Genomic DNA, 19,500 nt, shown 5'->3' with positions numbered 1-19,500 from the left:
TTCTCCATCATTAATTTAGGTTAAGATTTTCTTGCCTTCGTATGTGATCTGAGACACACAAGGAAGTTACAGTGTTTCTCCTCCTTCCTTCCTACATGAAATACCTAATCACAGTTTAAGAACAGACATCATTCCTTTCTCAAGCATCAGTAAGGAACTGTTTTTTACAAAATAGATAGTTTGTAAGTTTACAGACATTACATAAGATGCAACTTAGAGTATTTATTTAATATTGGATACGAATACCAGAGGGAGAAAGTTAACCTGTTTCTAGATTTGGATCATTCAGATGAAATTGGTGCTTATATAGCAGACAAAAGCATTATTTGAGTAGGCTACTCTTTAAGGAAATAGGTAAGTTTACAAAATCCTAAAGCCAAAAGAAAAAGGAGATGTTCAAAACTTCTCTCTCCATTTTTACAGCTTGTAGGAAATTGTACATGCACAAGACAAGTCTCTTACACTTACCTTGCAAAAAACTTCCTGCAAAAACTTACAAGTTTACACTTGAGGTATCCAGAGCTTTCAGAAAAATATATCTGAAGACATCATAATAAACAAATATTCAAGCTCCATTTGTCCACATTACTATACTGTAAAAATGTATTATGAACTTCATGCCCTTTTTATTATCATTTTTATATTTTCAAAGTACAGAGTGCTTCCTGTAGCCTCCCTACTCAGTCATCAACAGACTGATTAAAAAAGTACATGTTGAGTGCACTGAAAAGCTACAAGGGAAGTTGAACTCAGAGATGCAAATAACCATTCTTGCAAAAAAAGAGTAAAATTACATGAAAAGCTTTTGTTGCAGTTCATAAGGAAATTTAGCCAAATGCCTTGAAGGTTACAATGACACTTTAATAGTCAACATTTAAAACAGAGGCCAAAGCTTCAATAGAACCCACAGACAATTTCAATTCCCTTTGACAGAGAACAAGATCAGTCAGAAGGTGACACAGATGCCCTCGATATGCAGCTTTAGGGAACCACTAGAATCCCAGGCAGTGCTGTTTTCAGAAGTCACTCACACACAGTGTACCTGAGCTCCACAGCATGGAGAGGGGGTTGCTTCAAAGATAAAATCAAAAGCACCACAGACATGCACTCATGCAAATATTCCTCCCTCAGGAAAAGAGAACAAGGAGGTAAATTGAAGGAACAACCAGGAGAAAAAAAGATGACCATCTCCCTGTAAGATTAAATAACATAATTCTATGGGAAACCGCTTCTCTCCTTTTCCTATCCTGGATAAGAGTGTGACATTGAAAAGCTGTCATTCTCATGCTTCACAGCAACAGAAATGTTCTGTTTTCATTTCTAAGGGACTAGTTTCCCTACTTTCTTTTTTTTTTTTTTTTTTTTTTTTTTTTTTTTTTTTTTTTTTTTTTTTTTTTTTTTTTTTTTTTTTTTTTTTTTTTTTTTTTTTTTTTTTTTTTTTTTTTTTTTTTTTTTTTTGGGAGAAACAGTCTATATTTTCAAGATTTGCTTCCATAGGAAATAAAATCAAAAATAAAACTTCTAAAACTTCAAATATTTCAATTATCCCTTCCCCCTTAATAAAGGACAACTATATTCTTCTGCAGATAAGACAGGAGAACAAGATAAACTGGGGAAACATTTGGAAAATTAACTGAATGTTTGCCCTTATCACCGAGCCAAAACTTTACAAGTTTTTATCAGTCATATTTTTCCTAAATTAGGTGAAATTTCAATAAAATCAATGATTTATTCAATACAAGGTGTTGCTCTGAGCCTTACTGCTCTGTAGCTGACCTGAGAAAGCTTTAAAGCAGCCTTTTGATTTATCCTTTCCATGCTACCTCGTTTCATGTTACAGTTGTGATACCAGCAGCTGTTCTACAGATCTGACACAGCAGAAGACAAGGCAAATTCTGGGTAGCGTTCAAATTATTAGAACTTGCTGAACATTTACTGCTCAAGCACTGATCAAAACCATACTGTTTAAGGTGCTGAACGACCAGAACAAAGATGAAGAATCTCCCCTGTTCTAGAGAGTGACAGAACAACTCTGTGGCCAAAAGAGTAAGGATATAACATACATTACTGAAATAACTGAACTGACAGCTCAAACGAGTGCCTCCTTCGGGCTCCATTTGCTCTGCATGGGGTCCTCCACAGGCTGCCGGTGGATATCTGCTTGCTGTAGACTTCCATGGACTGTAGGGGGACAGCCTGCCTCACCACAGTCTTCACCATGGGCTGCAGGGGAATCTCTGCTCCACCATCTGGAGCACCACCTTCTCCTCCTTCTTCACTGACCTTGGTGTCTGCAGTTGCTTCTCTCACATATTCTCATTCCTCTCTTCTCTGGCTTCTGTTGAGCAGCAGTTATCTCCCCCTTCTGAAATCTGTTATCCCAGAGGCACTACCACCATGACTGATGGGCTCAGCCTCGGCCAGCAGCAGATCTTGGAGCTGGCTGGCATTGGTGCTGTCAGACATAAGGAAGCTTCTGGCAGCTTCTCACAGAAGCCACCTCTGTGGCCCTTCTGCTGTCAAAACCTTCCTACTCTCAAAGAAACCTGCCATCCAATGACACCTTCACAAATGGCTGAATGCAACAGAAAACATCTCTGATGTTTTTCTCGATAGGTCATCCTCTCCCTACCATTTGCTCCAAACCAGTCAATTCTCAGCTTCTGTTGCTGCCTGCTTCCTCCTCTTCCAAGCTATCCTGAAATCCTGGGTGATTTTCCTACTTGCCACAGCAACTGCTTTCCCTACTTGCCACAGCAACTGCTAACTACTCCTTTACACCTGGATCTTCCTATTACGATCCTGGATCTTCCTATTGTGAACACACAGCCAACCACCATGTAAGAGACCAAACACTTACAAGACAAGATCCCAAGAAAAGGTAAGTAGAAACTACTCTAACTCTCAGAGTCACGCCCACAGTATGTGGATGATTAGCAGGAAAAAGCCATGAGATACTTTAGGTTTGCAAAGAAATGTTTCAGACATAATAAAAAGAAAGAACACTCTTTCATACAGTAAATAAACTAAATTTTTTTCTTACAAAATAATTTAGCTAATAATAATGAAAAATTGATGTGCTGTTTTCTGTGCTAAGAGAAAAAATACAGTAATTCAATATTTTGTTAAAGTACTAAATGATATATTAATCTTTTCCATGCAGAGAAACCATTTACAAAACCTGAATGTCATTTTTGATTTAAGGTTTCAATTTGTTGCTGAGACTCCCAATTATTAAATATAATAAGCTCTCTATTCAAGGTTTTTCCTCTCATCTTACAACAAAAATAAATAGAAACTTCAAAGGAAGAAAACTGATTAGCCATACCTGAATGTAAGAGCACACAACTGCTCTTGACATGATTTTATTTTAAATGCTCTTGTTATCCAGACTGCAGGACTAACGGCCCTAAGTCTGTTTGTCAAGGCCAGGTGTGTATTATGATAACCAGGACATCTTTCTAGAATTATTGATTCTACAGGATTTCACCCAATTAAGACAGTGCATCACAACAACCTAAAGCAAACACCAACTCTATGCCACTTATAAAACTACCCAATCCGCAGCTGCCTCAGGGGCATCTACCAAGACAATGACTTGAAGTTCCCCAAAGCAAAGGAAGAATTATATTAGCCACATTAACTCAAAGGGCAAACAGGCACTCTTCCCTTTGTCATACAGGCCATATGGAGCTGGCCAAGAAAATAAGTAGTGTCATCAATCCTGTCTTTCTATACAGTGATTTAAATAATTCAGATAAACCTACCCTTCTTTTAGAATATAAAATGTGAAGATTTTGCAGACTGCCCCAGCCACAATCTGATCCACATATGAGCAATTTCCATTTTAATTTAGTTTGAATTTTAGTATTGATCACACATATTGAATCCTTTTATAGTCAGCATTAAGATATGCCTACCCATCCGTACAAAAAAATCCAAAACACTCCAGAGAAAAAGGAAAATGTTCTTTTAGTGCTGAAAACCCACAGAAATTCTGTATCATCAAGCTACTCTGTGACGTGCTAGAAATCATTTATCAAGGGGACATTTTGCTCCATCAGTTAACTCTTTTTTGCTACCGTAGTAATCTCTGCACACCAGCACTAGCAGCACATTGTCTGACGACTTATCTCTGGGTAATTCCTCTGGAAGATTTAATGGAGTGATTTTTACTTCTAAATCCTTTTCATTACTGACTGCATGCAAGTTGGAAACAATTATTTAAAACAGGGAAAATAAACAACACAATAAAAAATGCTTATATGAAAAATAGAGCATCTATGAAAATAAACAGTTGCATGGAAAAACCTTTTAGAAATTTAAATAGTAATAGAAAGGCAACATGCACCACTTCCTTGCAACTAAGTCAAGCTGTTCTTGTGAGAATTTTACTGCTTTCAAAGGCTGGGAAAGAGCCAATTTACTGCTTTGTGCTTTTTTGGCAGGATTTGGTTAATTGGTTGCTTTGTTTGGGTTTTTTTTAATGAAGTGTAATATGAAAACACAGTCTCTCTCTCACACACGCAGGCACACACATACATTTTCTGGAAATACTAGTTTCTTGCTTTTTAGGCAATAGTACTCGAAGAAAAACATTTCACAAAGCACTGGGAGAGGACAGGAGGTGAGACCATCTTTTCAAACTACCCAGAGTAAGTCACAAGTGATATGTATGAGGACCTTGGTTCTCATTGTAAAACATGCATACACCACAGGGGGTTGGGTTTTTTTCTTTTATTTAACATAAAGCACTGCTTTTCTTAAAAGCAAAAGCAGATGAAGGACAGAAGAGAGAAAGTGAACACATACACAAAAAAAAAAAAAACCTTCTAAGCCATTGTAAACCCGATACACTGGGTTGCCAATGTGAACCTAATACAGTCATCAATTCTGACCTTGAGCAAGGACTCCTCCTGCAATTTTGACCTGTATTTCATCAACACCACAAACTGGCATATTGTAAATATCAAAAGCTAAAACAGACAACCAGTATATGTAGAAGTAAAATGCACACATACACACACATACACCTATATATATACACACACATATAGCAAGAATATGTCAAAATGCAAGATATCAATACCTGGAACTCCAATGTCACTAAGGCAATCACACTAGTCACTAACTGAACACATTAGCCACCAATTAAGCTCAAGTTCACAATTTCCACACCATTTCCATTAATATTTTCCACTGTCAACTATTTATTCTAAAAAAAGGAAAGAGCATAACCACGCATGCAAAACGACTACCGTAAAAGCTGTTAATCACAAGCTCAAAGGATATGCATCACCTGACAAGTTTGACAAACTAAGGTAACTTCTAAAGATGCAGTAAAAGTGTGTGGGGGGGTGTCCTATTTAATGCCTTTTTTTTTTTTTTTTTTAGTTAGGCATAACCACTGGAGAGTGAGTGAAATTTTGCCTTGACCTAACTTCTGAAAAGCATTTTCAGACTACTCAAGGTCACTTGCTACGTGCATCTTACTACTTGATTGAAGGAATCTTCTAACAAGGATTTAGAGACTTCCCTCTTTTCCTCTGTAAAGTCACATAATAGATTTTTTAACGAAGTTCCATCCGTGTTATGAATGGAAGGTAAAATTACAACTTAATATATAACTAAAGTGAAAGAGCTATATAGAGATTGCTGCGGAAGTTCTGCAATATCTAACAAAAAATTTTGCATTTCAGCTTTAAAACTGTCTAGTGTACAAGACCAGATAACTACAAACATGCTTAATTTCCACAAACAACATATCTGTACACTTTACTTAAAATAATACCTGAGCTCTGGACCAAAAAGAGCCTCCTTGAGCTGCAAACAGGAGAGAATTCTACCCACGAAGCTTCAATCTGGATGGAGACCTGCAGTAGCCTTTGCAAATATTACTATGCTAATGAGAGAAAATATTTTAAGAAAGGATTCGAGTGAAATACGAAAACATCTTGGAAAGATGGAACCAGATAATGACATCCGTATCAGCTGTCCTTTCTTGATTACTCCTTTCCTCCCAATACAGAGAATAAGCACAAAATTCTCCATTATTGTCACCTCAGGGTAGCAGTCAGCTTGACCTCAATTATCTTAACTAAGCAAACAATGAACAATAAAATTGGAATGACTTGTTATATAATAGTTATATTAAGGCTTAGACACATACATCCTATCAATGAAGCTTCAAAGGAGCAAGTTAATTTTCACTTGGCATGTAATTTGCAGACAGAGACAAAAAATGACAGAACAAACAGAACTATACCTCTGACAATCAGGATGGAAGCTAATCACCAGGGCACGCTTCTTCTTTTCAGTCCTTGCCTCTACTTTTGTAATTCAATTTATTTCCTCAAAGGAGAATGAAAACAAGCTCCCCCCACCCCCATCCATTATTTTGTTCTCTTTTCCCTACCCAGCAATCCACATAATCTCTGTTACGGGAAAAACTGAGAAGCCAGTTGCTGCATATCTTTATTGTCTCATCTAACAAAACATTATTTCCTTTGGGTTTTTGTTTTGGCTTTCTGTGCTCTGCCTTCTCACCACTCGCTCAGTAGGATAGTTCCTTGCAAGGAAAGCCTTGCAAAGATCAAATGTCATTAGGATCAAAAGCTAAGATCGAGTCTAAGATAACCAGGAAAAGAAGGAACGGAGGAGGCGGACAAGCTCGATTGTTTCCTGTTCTTAGCTACTCTTTGCAACAACATGCTGCTTCCACTGACACTGCTGCTGTTCCACTGGTCACCATCGGACCTCAGCACACAATTTACTCTTCAAGGAACAGCTGTTATTTACCAAATCCTGTCACGAACTTTTAAAATTGGCTAGTTAACTTATTCATATACTAAGCATGATCCTATCCTCCAGACTTTCCACATTCAATTCTTATTTTATATCTTGAAATTCTGTAACTCAGACACTTGCTGCTTATCCTTACAACATATTATCATTCGATTTTGTGAAGACAACATTCATAATTCATTTGATGAACTACAGGTTCTTGCTCACTAGCCTACAATCCAATAGCTTATTAATCACACTCCAAGCTCCTTTGCTATTAGTTGCACAGCTACAATAATCAGACTTAGTATTTTCTAGGTCTGCACACTATTCATTTAATTCACAAGGCTGCTGGACTTGTAAGGAAGGGAGAAAAAGGGGAGACAGGCTGTTTTTTGCTGAGGGTTCTGGAAGCCTTAAACACTCCTTGCAGTAGCAGAGGAAGAAAATTAATCTACCTTTCAAAGAAATTCTTAGTTTGTTGCAAATCAGGCATATGAGAGGAAGGTCCTCCTTTCCTTCAATGCTTTAAAAGATGCAGAAGCTCAGCAAGAAAACAAGCTGACCTAACTACCTGTTTTACAAAAGCATCTCTCAGCTCAGAAGAATGAAAGATACACTTAGAAGATCTATCTTTAAATACCAAAGAGTGTATGACACCTCTGAGAGTCAAAGTTCTCCAGGACTTTATGCAGGCACTTTATTTGTATGCAAAACACTCGCAAGGACGACCTGAGCGTCCTCTGGGTGTTTCTAGAGAACTCTGCTTTTTACGTCAGGAAACAGAGACACCAGAGAGAACTTCACAGCCCTTGCAACACATATGCCAATTACTTAAGAGGATCCAAGCAGTTCTGGCAGGATCCTTGAGAATGCCTCCAGAAATCTCCACAAAACAGCTCACCTGCTTTAGCCAAAACAAACCAGAAGCTTCCCTTTGCTACTTCCCAACAACTCCTTACCTGATTTCCATATGACCACAGTTCCAGACTTAAGGTTAAATGTATGCTTTCTGTATTCAATCTGTCTTTCTCCTCACCTGAGAAATGAGTTACCCAATGACAAACACAGCCGGGGGCAGAGGTGAGGAAAACACCTTTGTGTCCACACAGACTAGGCCAAAAAGGTCAAATTTTGCCAGAGAATATTTCAGCAGACAATCTTGAATTTTCCAAACCAGTGGATGTTTTTAATTGTAATCAATACTCTGAGATATTCAGCTTCCCTTGAATGCCTTCATATTTTATAGTTGAGGGGGGAAAAAAGGGCAAGGGGGACACACAAACGACACACAGACTCTTCCTGTCCTACTCCCAAAATCTGCTAGTTATTCTGAGCATCCCTGCTTTTTCCCTCCCAAACCAACATTAGCTTCATGTTCTTTTCCCTGTGGAAGAGGAAGATTTACAAACAAAGCAAAGTACTACAACTCGAATAGTGTCAGCTCTCTTAAGAATGTTTCTTGCTCCACAAGACTTTAAGGTGAGAAGTGAAACCTTTTTCAGTAAGAGTTGTCTGCCATAATAAATACACAAGTGAAAGGACATGATTTAGACAAATTGTATCAGTGAGCACTGATTTTCTCCACAAATCAGTGAGGGGGCTATTCTTCTGCAAAATGATCACTTTGCCACTGGAGGGAGGTGTCTGGGAATCAGAGCATATTGCAGGAGACATTACAGGTTTTCTTTTTTGTCTGTTGTGTTAGAACTCCCTGCAAATATTCCACACATCTAAGGTAACACATGACATTTGCTACCAGTTTGTACAAAACCACAACTACTGTGTTAACCACATACTACTAATAGTCACCTATTGAGATTTACCATTTACTATCAAAGACAACTTAAAGAGAACAGTGTTGGGATCTTGAGGAAAAACTACAGAGAAGAGAAAAGGTAGGCAGTTGCTCCCAAGGTCGTTCCTCCACCTCAAGTTGCTTTCAGTGATCCAGAACCAAAAATCAGAGAAAGAAACAGAAGGAGTCTGCAAGTTCAAGTAAATCTTTGATGGCAACTGGCTGCCATCTAGCCAAGCAGGAAGTACACTCTTCTATTTTAAACCACAGAATGCAGCACTGAGAGCTCAGTTTATAAAAAGCACCTTGTGGGAAATTATTCTTATGCAATTTTACCATAAAAATTACCTTGCTAAGTCATTATTTTTAGTGATTAAACATTACTCATAAGCAGATGTTATTCTATGGGCTCTTCTGAGTAGCAGTTTTTCTTACACAGTTCAGAAGGATCACTTTACTGAAGTTAACAGCTACAGCACAGAGCTGGAAACTATATTTTGATTACCAGCAATTAGGGCCCATTTGTGAATTTCAAGCTTTCCAAAGAGTACTAAAAAGGTTTTTGCCAGTCATTAAGTCAACATCAGCAATCACAAGAAAATTCTATTAGTTTACCATGTTATAGCATATTATTGATATAAGGTGGGGTTTGGACTTTGAGAGAAATTAAGTCTTCAGAAGAGAAAAGGCCATGTTGAACATAAATTATACATTTCATCATGAGTAGCTTCAAAGATGAGGAGGTTTCTCTCAGAACACTTGGTGATAGAAAATGTAACTCCGAACCTGTTTAAATTTTTATTATTATTCCATTCCAGCTGGGAATACATAAACACACATACTCAGGGTAGCCCAAAATCCCATGCAGTATTTATGCAAATTTCTGATGAAAAGTTCCAGTGCTTCTTCCCTTTCCCAAGACTGCTTATATATCCTTTCACCCCTGCTCCCAATTAGCCACCTAGTGTCCAAGCACAAAGTAAAATTTTGTTTCTGTCATGTAAAAAACTCTCAGGTGTGCATATAGACTGGAATGACTTTTAAAGTGCATATTCCTTCCCCATCTTACAGTCAAATTCATCTCGTGTTTTCTGAAAAGCAAGTGAGCTGGCATTATCAAGGCTATCTAATCTTGCCATTCCTGAGTCTTGAATAAAGTGTACCTCTATAGCCTGTGAAAAAGCATCCCAAATCCATACTTCTGACTTCCCAGTACTGTCCCAAAGTTAACTGTCAACTGGTTTAAGGTGACATCATTAACTTTACAGCACCAAAGTGATTCAACATACACTACTATAATTTTGAGTAGCCAATTTGTGACATACTGTAATATGGCTGAAGGACCTTTATACAGCAACTTTCCCACAAATCCATGTGTTTTGTGTCTGCCAGCCTAGATGTACCAAGCAGACTGCAGTTGGATAACTGGGGTTCTCTGAGAAAAACTGCAAGCAGTTATCCCAGAACACAGTCAATGCCACCAGAAAAATATGCTAAGAAATCTGTGCAAGAACATAACACTATGCTTCCTGGGGAGTGGGAAAAGGAGAAGACAAATACATGAATCATAATAAAAATTAAAAATAAGTCCTCAATTACAGGTATATATGTCTAGAACCTATAATTCCAAGCTGCTTTAAAGCATATGTCGGATTCAGGCAGACATAATTCTGGTTTGCTTGTTGGATGAGATGTTCCTAGTCATCACCTTCTTAGCCTATTTTCAAAGCATATCGTCAGAAAACAGAATTGTACCCAAGAAGTAGGTAAGCAGCTGCTCAAAAGCACATATGTAACATAGTTTCCAAAGCATTCAAAACCCCACAGTAAGAACATGTAGCAAAAGCTGTTAGAGATCAGGTCTTTATTAAATAACTAAGAGCTACAGTGCTTACTATTCATGTTTGTTGTAAACGCAAAAGGTTTCCTGAGTTTCTTAGAGCAGTGTACAGCACTTCAGGTGTCACACAAGGAACTGAAGATTACAGTAAGCCCCCAATAAAAGTATATAATAATGTAAACTTAATGGTATGCTTAAAATATATGTGCCATTTCTATGGTTACTTTCTCCTTGAGGGCATTTATGTAAGTACTTTCTGTACTTACTATCTGAAACTTGGCTAGCCACCTAATATTACACTGTCATCCATTACCGCTGAGAACATTCAAAAATACCTTCTACTTAATCTAATAAAAATAGCATGTAAGTGTGGGCTAACAAAATAGCCCATGTATCTTGGAAGCAGTAATTTGCATTACAAACAGAGCTGCAGAAGGTGCCCCTTGTCATGTTCAGGGTTTGCTGTGATAATCACTGCTGCAGCAGCCAGCCACCCAGAAATCCACACTTGCTTGAAAGCAAGGCCATGAGATGTGATACCCTAAACTGTGTTTTCTTTGAAGCTTCATTTTCAAACTGTGAACTCTAACTTGAAACTACTGCAAAATTTGCGCTTTAATTGTGAAAGGAAACAGCCCTGTAGTTTCCCAAAAATGCAGGTACATGTATGATACTCTATGCTGTTTTAAATATATGACAGAACAGTTGAATTTTTTTAAGTAAAACAGAATTAAGTGACAGTTTTGAAAGCACACGAAAGATGGAGACTGAATTTCCTTCAAATCTGACTTCTCTCAAGCTCCCTTGGGAACCTACCATTTACTTGAAATTTAATGAAATGTTTTAATAACTGTAAAGAGTAATCTTAGCTTCTCTGTAATTGCTTAAGAAAATGAATGCTGCAGTAATCTCCAAACGTAGTTATCATACGCACTGTATTATCCCTAATTTATAAATTGCCATTTATTAAATGATTGAAAATTATCATCTTTGCACATGCTCAATTACTACTAAACTATGGGCTGGAAAAAAAAATTGGAAAGAAGCCATGTTTGTATTATCTGTACTTTTCAGATTTGGATGGGGGGACAGCAGAGGGGGAATCTCACAAATAATGAGCCAGGTTCACTCTTGACATAACCTGTATGGGCAAACAGTGTAATTTTAGTGGAACATTTGCTCTATGATTCCCATAGCAACCTTAATTCTCCCTGCCTGGGTATCTGGAATCCAGGATGACTCACCCCTTTGAATACAAAATCAAGTGCACAAAACAAGGTGTAGTTTAGGAAGGTGTAACTTATGCGCACTTTTAGTGTCCTCAAACATATTGTAAATGCAAGGTAAAGGTTCAGAGATCACAAAATTATTCAGCTCATGATTATGTGATAATAACTATTGGTTTATAGTATTAGAATAATTTACATCTCCTCATCCCCAAAGTGAGACAGTTAATGCTACTTACTGAATAATTTTTGTAAGCACATGCACAGTTACTACTCTGGGAGGTACCAGACTGACACTGTCAGAGATTTAAGCATCCCTTTTACTCCCTGAGGAGACATGTTTCTATTGATCTTAGCAGTACTAACTGCAGGTAGAATAAACAGACACAGGAGATGAGATATCTATAGCCAAGTCAAATAGTCTCCAAACAAAATGCCACAGAAGGCACCACATAGCTGCATCTGTTCTACGTGCTCTCAATTCGCTTTAGACAAAGAACAGGCAATCATTCAAACACTGCTGTACAGCCAGAAGAACCTTTCTCTATGCTGCACAAGGATCACACGATTCTAGAACTGAGGTCACAACCAATTCACAAGAAACTGCAATGGTGACACTTGCAGCTGCCCTTTTCAGACCTCATGTTAGGTTTGAAACTGGTTTTTACCGTTACAGGTTTAATGCCTCTAAACAAATTATAATGGCTCCAGCTAAAATACAGTTGGGAACAATCCTTTTAGTATCAGCCAGCTCAGCTACAACTAAGCTGTTAAACATACCCACAACACAAATTTGTATTACAGTACTTCTCAATTTGAAAAGTGTGTCTAAACACAGTTAAATAGAACCAGTTGTAGTATAACCTACACTAGCATGTCCTATGCCAAATAAACATCAACTGCTGAATTAAGGCTTAAGGCCTCATTCACCTTCCATTGACTTTAATGGACACAGAACTGACCCAAAGTTTTTCTGCTGTCTTTTCTTCGCTACTGCTAGCCAAGAAGAAATCACTGCTTTCTGAGAAACAGCTGGGTTTGGTTTGAATTTTTTGCAAGCACTTTCATATTGCCTGTTTTAGATAATTAAAATGAAATGACAGTGAGTTTACAAACAAATGAACGTGCCATACAATACGTATAAAGTATAGTTGTAGTGTTATTAAGATGTAACTTATTAAGTAACATATCTCATTTTCTGACCAGCATCCATCTATAGCTATAGACTACTTATTTTGATATGATATACTGATATATATATAGATATATCATATATTATATGATACACTTGATGAAAGATGATCAATAGGATGAGCCTTTACCAGTAATTTATTATGTATGGTGGGGGGTGGAAGGTATTTTACATACAAGTCCAAGAAAAAATGGAAAGCTATAACTAACAAAGGTTACTCCTCTGTTCTTTCCCCTCCCTTTCCAAAATTGCCATTCACTGTACCACCATATTATTTTCCCAAATGAACAGAAAACAGGACACTCCAATTTCAAAATTGAAACAGTATAAACACTTTCTGCAGTATCTAATAAAGATGAAATGCCTTGGTCAGTCCAACTGAGAATCCTGTGTAGAATGTATTTATTACTCTAGTTTTGAAGTGCAGAAAGACTCTAGTAAAAAGAATCAACCACAAACTGCTACCAAAAAAAAACCAAAAAACAAAACAAAACAAAAAAAAATCACAAAGCCACCTTTTATACTAAAACATGTCTGGAAAGAAAAACAGCCGTGATTTTAGGTAACTAGTTCTAAAACTGACAACAAAGGCACAGCAGCACAGACTTCAGCAGCGCTGTTGCAGACATAGTCCATGTTATCACTCTCCCCTGATATGGCACCTAGATTACTAGGCCAGAAAGACTGAAGGTAGCACAGTTTAGCAGTCACACCTTGGGTCAACATGATGAAACCATTTTCATCTCCTGAAAGCAAATATTTGATTTATCACTCATGCAGGCCTGAAGGTCACTTTTGTCACAAAGCTAGCTCTCATCTTCCTACGCTCCAAAATCAAGGTGAGAACTGCCAGTGAAAGCAATGATACAGCACTTCTCTCTATTTACACAGAAACAGTTATACACAAAATTAGACCCATACTTTCAAAAGCACTTCAATTATTAGCAGGATTTTTTAAATGTTCCTTGTGCATACCTTACACTGTTTATGCATGATGTCCTGTTCAAGGAGCTGAATCAACTTTTTGTCATGTGCCCTTATTGCACAACCTTGCAGAACCTCAACACTATTCCAAATATCTAGACCTACAGCATTCTTTTTGCCAGAACTCACAGTAGATTGACCTTATCCATTGACCTGAAATAAAAAGCAAAACTTGACTTTTTCGGTACCAGTTTAAACACTGACTACAAAGCTTTAACACCAAAACACAGTTTAGTGTATGTGTTTGCGTGTTCACATATGTGAAAGTCCCACAAGTTGAATGCCTCTACAAGTGATTTAAGTGCTGCATCTCCTTTTTCATCTACAATGCTGCCTGTGCAGTGCTATAATTCTTCCACAGAACAAACAGTTCTCCACAGACAACTGCCTTTTTGCTAACAGTAGCTAATCACAGTACCTAATTTGGCCATCCAAATACTACAGTGACCTGAAGACATTCACTTCTCACTTGTTTTAGAATCATCTCTTTCTCCTAGTAACCACATAAAGCTGGACACTTGCAGCCCACACAAAATCGCTGGTGAACCTCACTCCAGGAAGCCCTAGGTGCAAGTCCTGGATTTTCCTACGTTGTAAGGGAGGAAGCAAAGAACTATCACCTGGCTGCGTAATTCCTGCAGGAATCAAATGGTAACCATATTTATATATGGAAAAGGACATTCAAGAAGCAGTAGGACTGTCAGGTTCTGGAACTGCCCACTGTCACATAAAATAGATGTCATACCACATTTCAAAGGGATCAGAAATTCCTTCATTGACTTTTTAAAATTGTGGGAAGAAATGTTTCTCTGGACTTCTTTTAGTTAACTCCACTTAATTGCTCCAGAGTTCTGTAAATAATTAATACAAGTTGCTACAAAATCTTCACACACTGCAATTCCTGGTTCTTTAACAACAATGGTAACACTGGCAGAGGTCATACAATAGTCAGACACCCTCAGCCAAAATAAACACCATATCAAGATGAAGTGTGCCACTATTATTTAGTGCAGTGACAGTTAACATTTAATAAGAAGTGTGATGTGGAAGATTGGCTTAATGTTCCAGTTAATTTTAACAGCCTATAGTAAAGAAATCTGAAAGCATAACTCTTATCATAAATTTCTAAGAGGATAATAATATGCATGGTTTAAAAAACAGAATTCAATTTTAAGACCACAGAGACTTAGGTTACCATAAAATCACCTACTAAAAAATTAGTTGAAAGCACTGCTTTAATGCTAATTTATGGTCCAAATAAAGAGGTAGGATCTCTAATAATTCTGCATAAAGTACAACATGTTGCAGATCAGCTCTCCCAAAATTAATGTACACTGAAATTTAGTTTTGATGTAACATTCCATATATCAGTATGGACCAGACTTTAAACATCACATTAATATAAGCAAAAACCTGATTTAAGAGAACAATATTATTTTAAACAGCAAAGAATTTACAATACAATGCTCCTGAGATAATTTTCAATTCAGCACCACACAAAAGTAGTTTGAATATTAAAACACATATTTTTTTATAGCAGCCAAAAGCTCCATATTTATGCTCAATTTTAACTTACCAAAATATTGAGAAAAGGTAAAATTCTAATTTCTCAACAGAAACACTTATTACATGTGTCATTTTGCAGCCTTACACAGTTGCATTTACTACATTTAGATAATTCTGCATGATAGTTTGGTGCTAAACAGACATCTTTGCTACAATTTGTTTTACACTAAAATTCTCTACGCTGTTAAAAATAAAATTAAATCAGCCAGAACAGATCACAGAAAGAAACAATGTGTTGTTTATTCTTACTATGAAAGAAAAAATTGAAACACACATGCTTCCTCTGATTTTCCAAAGTGTATCAACTCTTTCCATTGATTTGACTACTGTATTTTACAAGATTTAAATCAGTTAGCATAGTCCTATTTATAGTATCATAAAAGAAAGCTTATTTGCATGTCAATGCTTTAATGACTTCATTCTATCAGGGGAACACTAACACCAATCCATAATCCTTTTGCAGTCTCTTCCCTTCATCCAAATCATACCAAACAACTTTCAAATGAAAAGCAAAGATTTGGGTGTTGAGGAGGGGATTGACTCTACCTTTTTGTACTTTTAGTTTTTATTTCTCCTCACTTCAGGTTAAAAAACAGGACTACAACTGATTTAAGTGCACTTTAAGCAAAGGACTCTGGACCCACCTCTTTACTGATAAATTTAACACACGAGGGTACATACAAGAGTCACCAATTGACTCAAATAAGGAACATGAATATTCCATTAAAAAGCAGGTAACACATACCCAAGTCTATCGCATTCACTCCAGAAAAAGGGGGGGAAGGAAATGCACAGAGCATGCCATTGAAATAAAATCTACTTCCTTAATCTGGAAAAATCACACTTATTCCTTCACAAGATGGAAATAACATCAAGCAGTCAAGCAGCCGCTTTTCACAGAAGACTGGAAAAGAGGGGGGAAGGTCTGATTTTTACACTGTTATGCTCTTCTTTAAAAAGTAGCACACCACAGAAAAAATATCCAACACACAAAAAGGTAAACTTCACATATTGCCCTACAAAATTTTCTTATGCATCGTTTATCGTAGTACAATTTTCCACTCCCTGAAAAGCACTCATTTCTTTTCACCTTCAACCATTATGGCACCTTCAATACCTAAGATTTGTTTTTTTTTCAATTGCAGCCCTCCAACAGGAATTGGTGCTGCATGTGAAATATCACTCATATCAAGCAGAACAAAATAATTACCTTCCATCATTAGAGATTAAAGCCCTGTAATATTTACCTTTTTGGAATGACATCACATTGCAATACACTGCAAGCAGATAAGTCAGCACTGCACAAGCGTTTTCTAACGGGATGATACCTGGCCACTTATTCATTGTTTTATTATAGGTTAGTATTTATTTCTCCTAAGTGTAGTTCTCTGTAAATTACTTTTTCCCTTCCCAACTTATTATGATCAGCACATATATTAACACTCTCTTTTCAGTTCCCTTCAGTCTTACACAGCTTCATTTGACAAAGCTGCAACAGCTCCCACTGTTTATTTTATTAATAGGTTTAAGGTGCGCTCTGAATACAGCCTGAGAGCAAATACACTTAGTATGCTAGAAATAACTTGGGGGAGATGACTGGTAGACAAAGGCAGGATACTTTCATTTAAAAACAAAGAGATGTGCGTATTTTATAATGGAAAGAAAATGTGGGTGACATCCAGATAATGAGCTCTTCACTTTTAATGTTAACGAGAATAAAAACAAGCATTCTTCATCAGGATGCACGATTTCAGTCTTCATTATGAGCACACACCAAGAATTTATTCAAATTCTTAACATGAAAGACAAACAAAAAAATAATAAGGAATGAAAGACGAAAGTGAGTTCTGTGAAAATCTTCCATACTATTTAAGCTTAAAACTCTGTACTATTTTTGTTGTCTGGAAGACAGATTTAAATTGGTATAAAGTTATACTTCTTAAAACACTGGTAAAGCTTTGAAATAAACATGTTTTCCTGTTTGGTTTTTGTGCATTTGATACAGACAAAGCATTCCTCCATCACAAGACCAGCAATATAAACTTGACAATAAAGTTAAGACTACAGGCATATAGGAACAAACTGCTGAGTGTGGGAAACTATGCCTTCGTTCACACACATTCATCAGACTTACAGTACTTTTTTCCACTTATATTTAAATGCTTCAGGGCCCGCTTTCCAATCTGAAAGGTTTTGCTGCACGCAGCTTCAAAGAGATGCTCCTCCAGTAGCGCAACACTACTGCGAAGTCTGGGAGCTGTAGCCAATCTACTTCATTTTTTAAACATGTGTGCATACTGATTTTAACATCAGCATTAAGAAGTCTGGATACACCTGATGTGAAGCTGAACCAGAACTAAAGGTCACCTCTTGCTGGGGGGAAGGGATCAAAACGATGCAATCAAACGACGTAGGAAACAGAATCGTTGACTTGTCAGACTCCATTTCTTACTCTAAAGCAAAGCAAGCACTTCAGAGTTATAGCCAAACAGCAGATTTTTCTCTCTTACCTCTCTGACTTCATTGAGTTGACCAGATCGCTGGCTCTTTGCTCTTCGAGCGGCTGCAGGTGATTTGTGATGTGTGATGGTGACAACGGTTGGCCCACTTTGACTCATGTGTTTCTGGCCACTGGGAGATGCAGAATTAACTGTTCCAGGAGGCAGCAGAGATGAGCTTCTACTTCGTGACGATGAAATGTTCTAGAACAAGCAATGGGATGGTAACATTACCAACCTTTACACAAGTAATAATGTACAATTCAGGCTACAGATCTGTGTTGCTGTACTTTCCTCACAAATCTAAATCTGGAGGTGTAACTGCTTTATTCTTTCTGAACCATCTGCATTGCTCAGCAGAGATGTTCTTGGAAACATCAGAGCTATTGCCTTTGTTTCTTGGCTTGCCTGAAATTGGCCTTCACAAAAAAACTTCACAAATTCTTACATAATAACATGACACTAAGTTCTTACAATCCTGCTTTTTAGGAAAGCTCAGGAAGGATTTTGCAGGCAGTACTAACAATGCCAGCACAAATATTTTTTATGAAAACACTGACCTACAATTCATCAAACTGTTGCGAATAGCAAGGAAGAAAAAATTTTAAGGCTTTCATCTGATGAACATCTGAAACAGTGGAATGTTTGTTGTTTTTGACATCAGAGGTGGAATTCTGGCAAGGCACAACGATTAAACATTAACATTTTCAACAAAAAATAGCTTAAAAACACCAACACATTTTGGAGTAAGCTTGGGATAAACCCTATATACAAAAAAGTTCAGAAATAAATCTCCAACAGTATCTGTAGTATGAATACTTTTAACATACAACCTATAAAAATCAATCAGCACATTCAAGAACTTTCTTTGTTATCTGTTTTTCAGTGTTGCTATCTCAGTTTGTTCTCTGCAGACCTCAAACACAAGTTTTCCTGGAGGTCTATAGGACAGTAATCCTCAATCAAGCACAGATGGGCACTAGAGCAACATGGGACATCATATATAAAAGTGCAATATAAAAGAGCTTTTCGCTTCTATTTGAACTGTTGATCACATCTGTGAAGTTAAAACTCAAACAGAGTAACTTTCACCTTACCAAACACATATCAGTTTAGACATTTAGTAGCACTTTAAGACAGTGAAGTAAATCTAAAGCCTCATGGGTGAAACACCATTTCACCTCTCCTACAAACCTTGCACAAGTAATGATGGCAGCCTACAACATTGCTGAGCCAGTTATCATCAACATGAGATCTGCCGGCAAGTGCACAAACGTATTCCTTGGGTACAAATCTCTCTTCTTATCCCTTACGGGTCAATTTTCACGATTTGGTGGTAATTCCATTGAAAGACTTTAAATCTAAGGTGGGCAGGTGGAATTAAAGTCAGGTCTCATGTTACCTCTACACTGTCTGTAAAGGACAAGACAGATTATTTGGCACTGCCAAGGAGGAAGAGAAAAAAGAGTTACAAAATCCCTCTGCCACCCCCATACAAAACTAGACTTTAGATTTTCTGAGATATCTGAAGGTTTAAAAAAATGGGCTACCACATTCTTATTGTGCAAAGAGTTGCTAATCTCACAGAAAAAAATGTTATTCCATTGATCTGG

General features: G+C 37.2%; 1 protein-coding gene across 1 annotated transcript in view; it reads right to left on the bottom strand.

Annotated features, from left to right (window-relative positions):
- The window catches only part of OSBPL10 (oxysterol binding protein like 10), a 111,718-nt gene that overhangs the window by 51,032 nt on the left and 41,186 nt on the right, over window positions 1-19,500 (bottom strand). Inside the window, exon 4 of the mRNA XM_027897723.1 lies at window positions 17,900-18,091. Coding sequence (XP_027753524.1) covers window positions 17,900-18,091 — 192 coding nt within the window. The remainder of the gene's footprint in view (window positions 1-17,899; window positions 18,092-19,500) is intronic.

Source organism: Empidonax traillii, unplaced genomic scaffold (assembly GCF_003031625.1).
Source record: "Empidonax traillii isolate 1590-97213 ecotype Southwest subspecies unplaced genomic scaffold, ASM303162v1 scaffold19:size3308961, whole genome shotgun sequence".
NCBI classification, from domain to species: Eukaryota; Metazoa; Chordata; class Aves; order Passeriformes; family Tyrannidae; genus Empidonax; species Empidonax traillii.
This window is presented reverse-complemented; position numbering and strand designations above follow the sequence as displayed.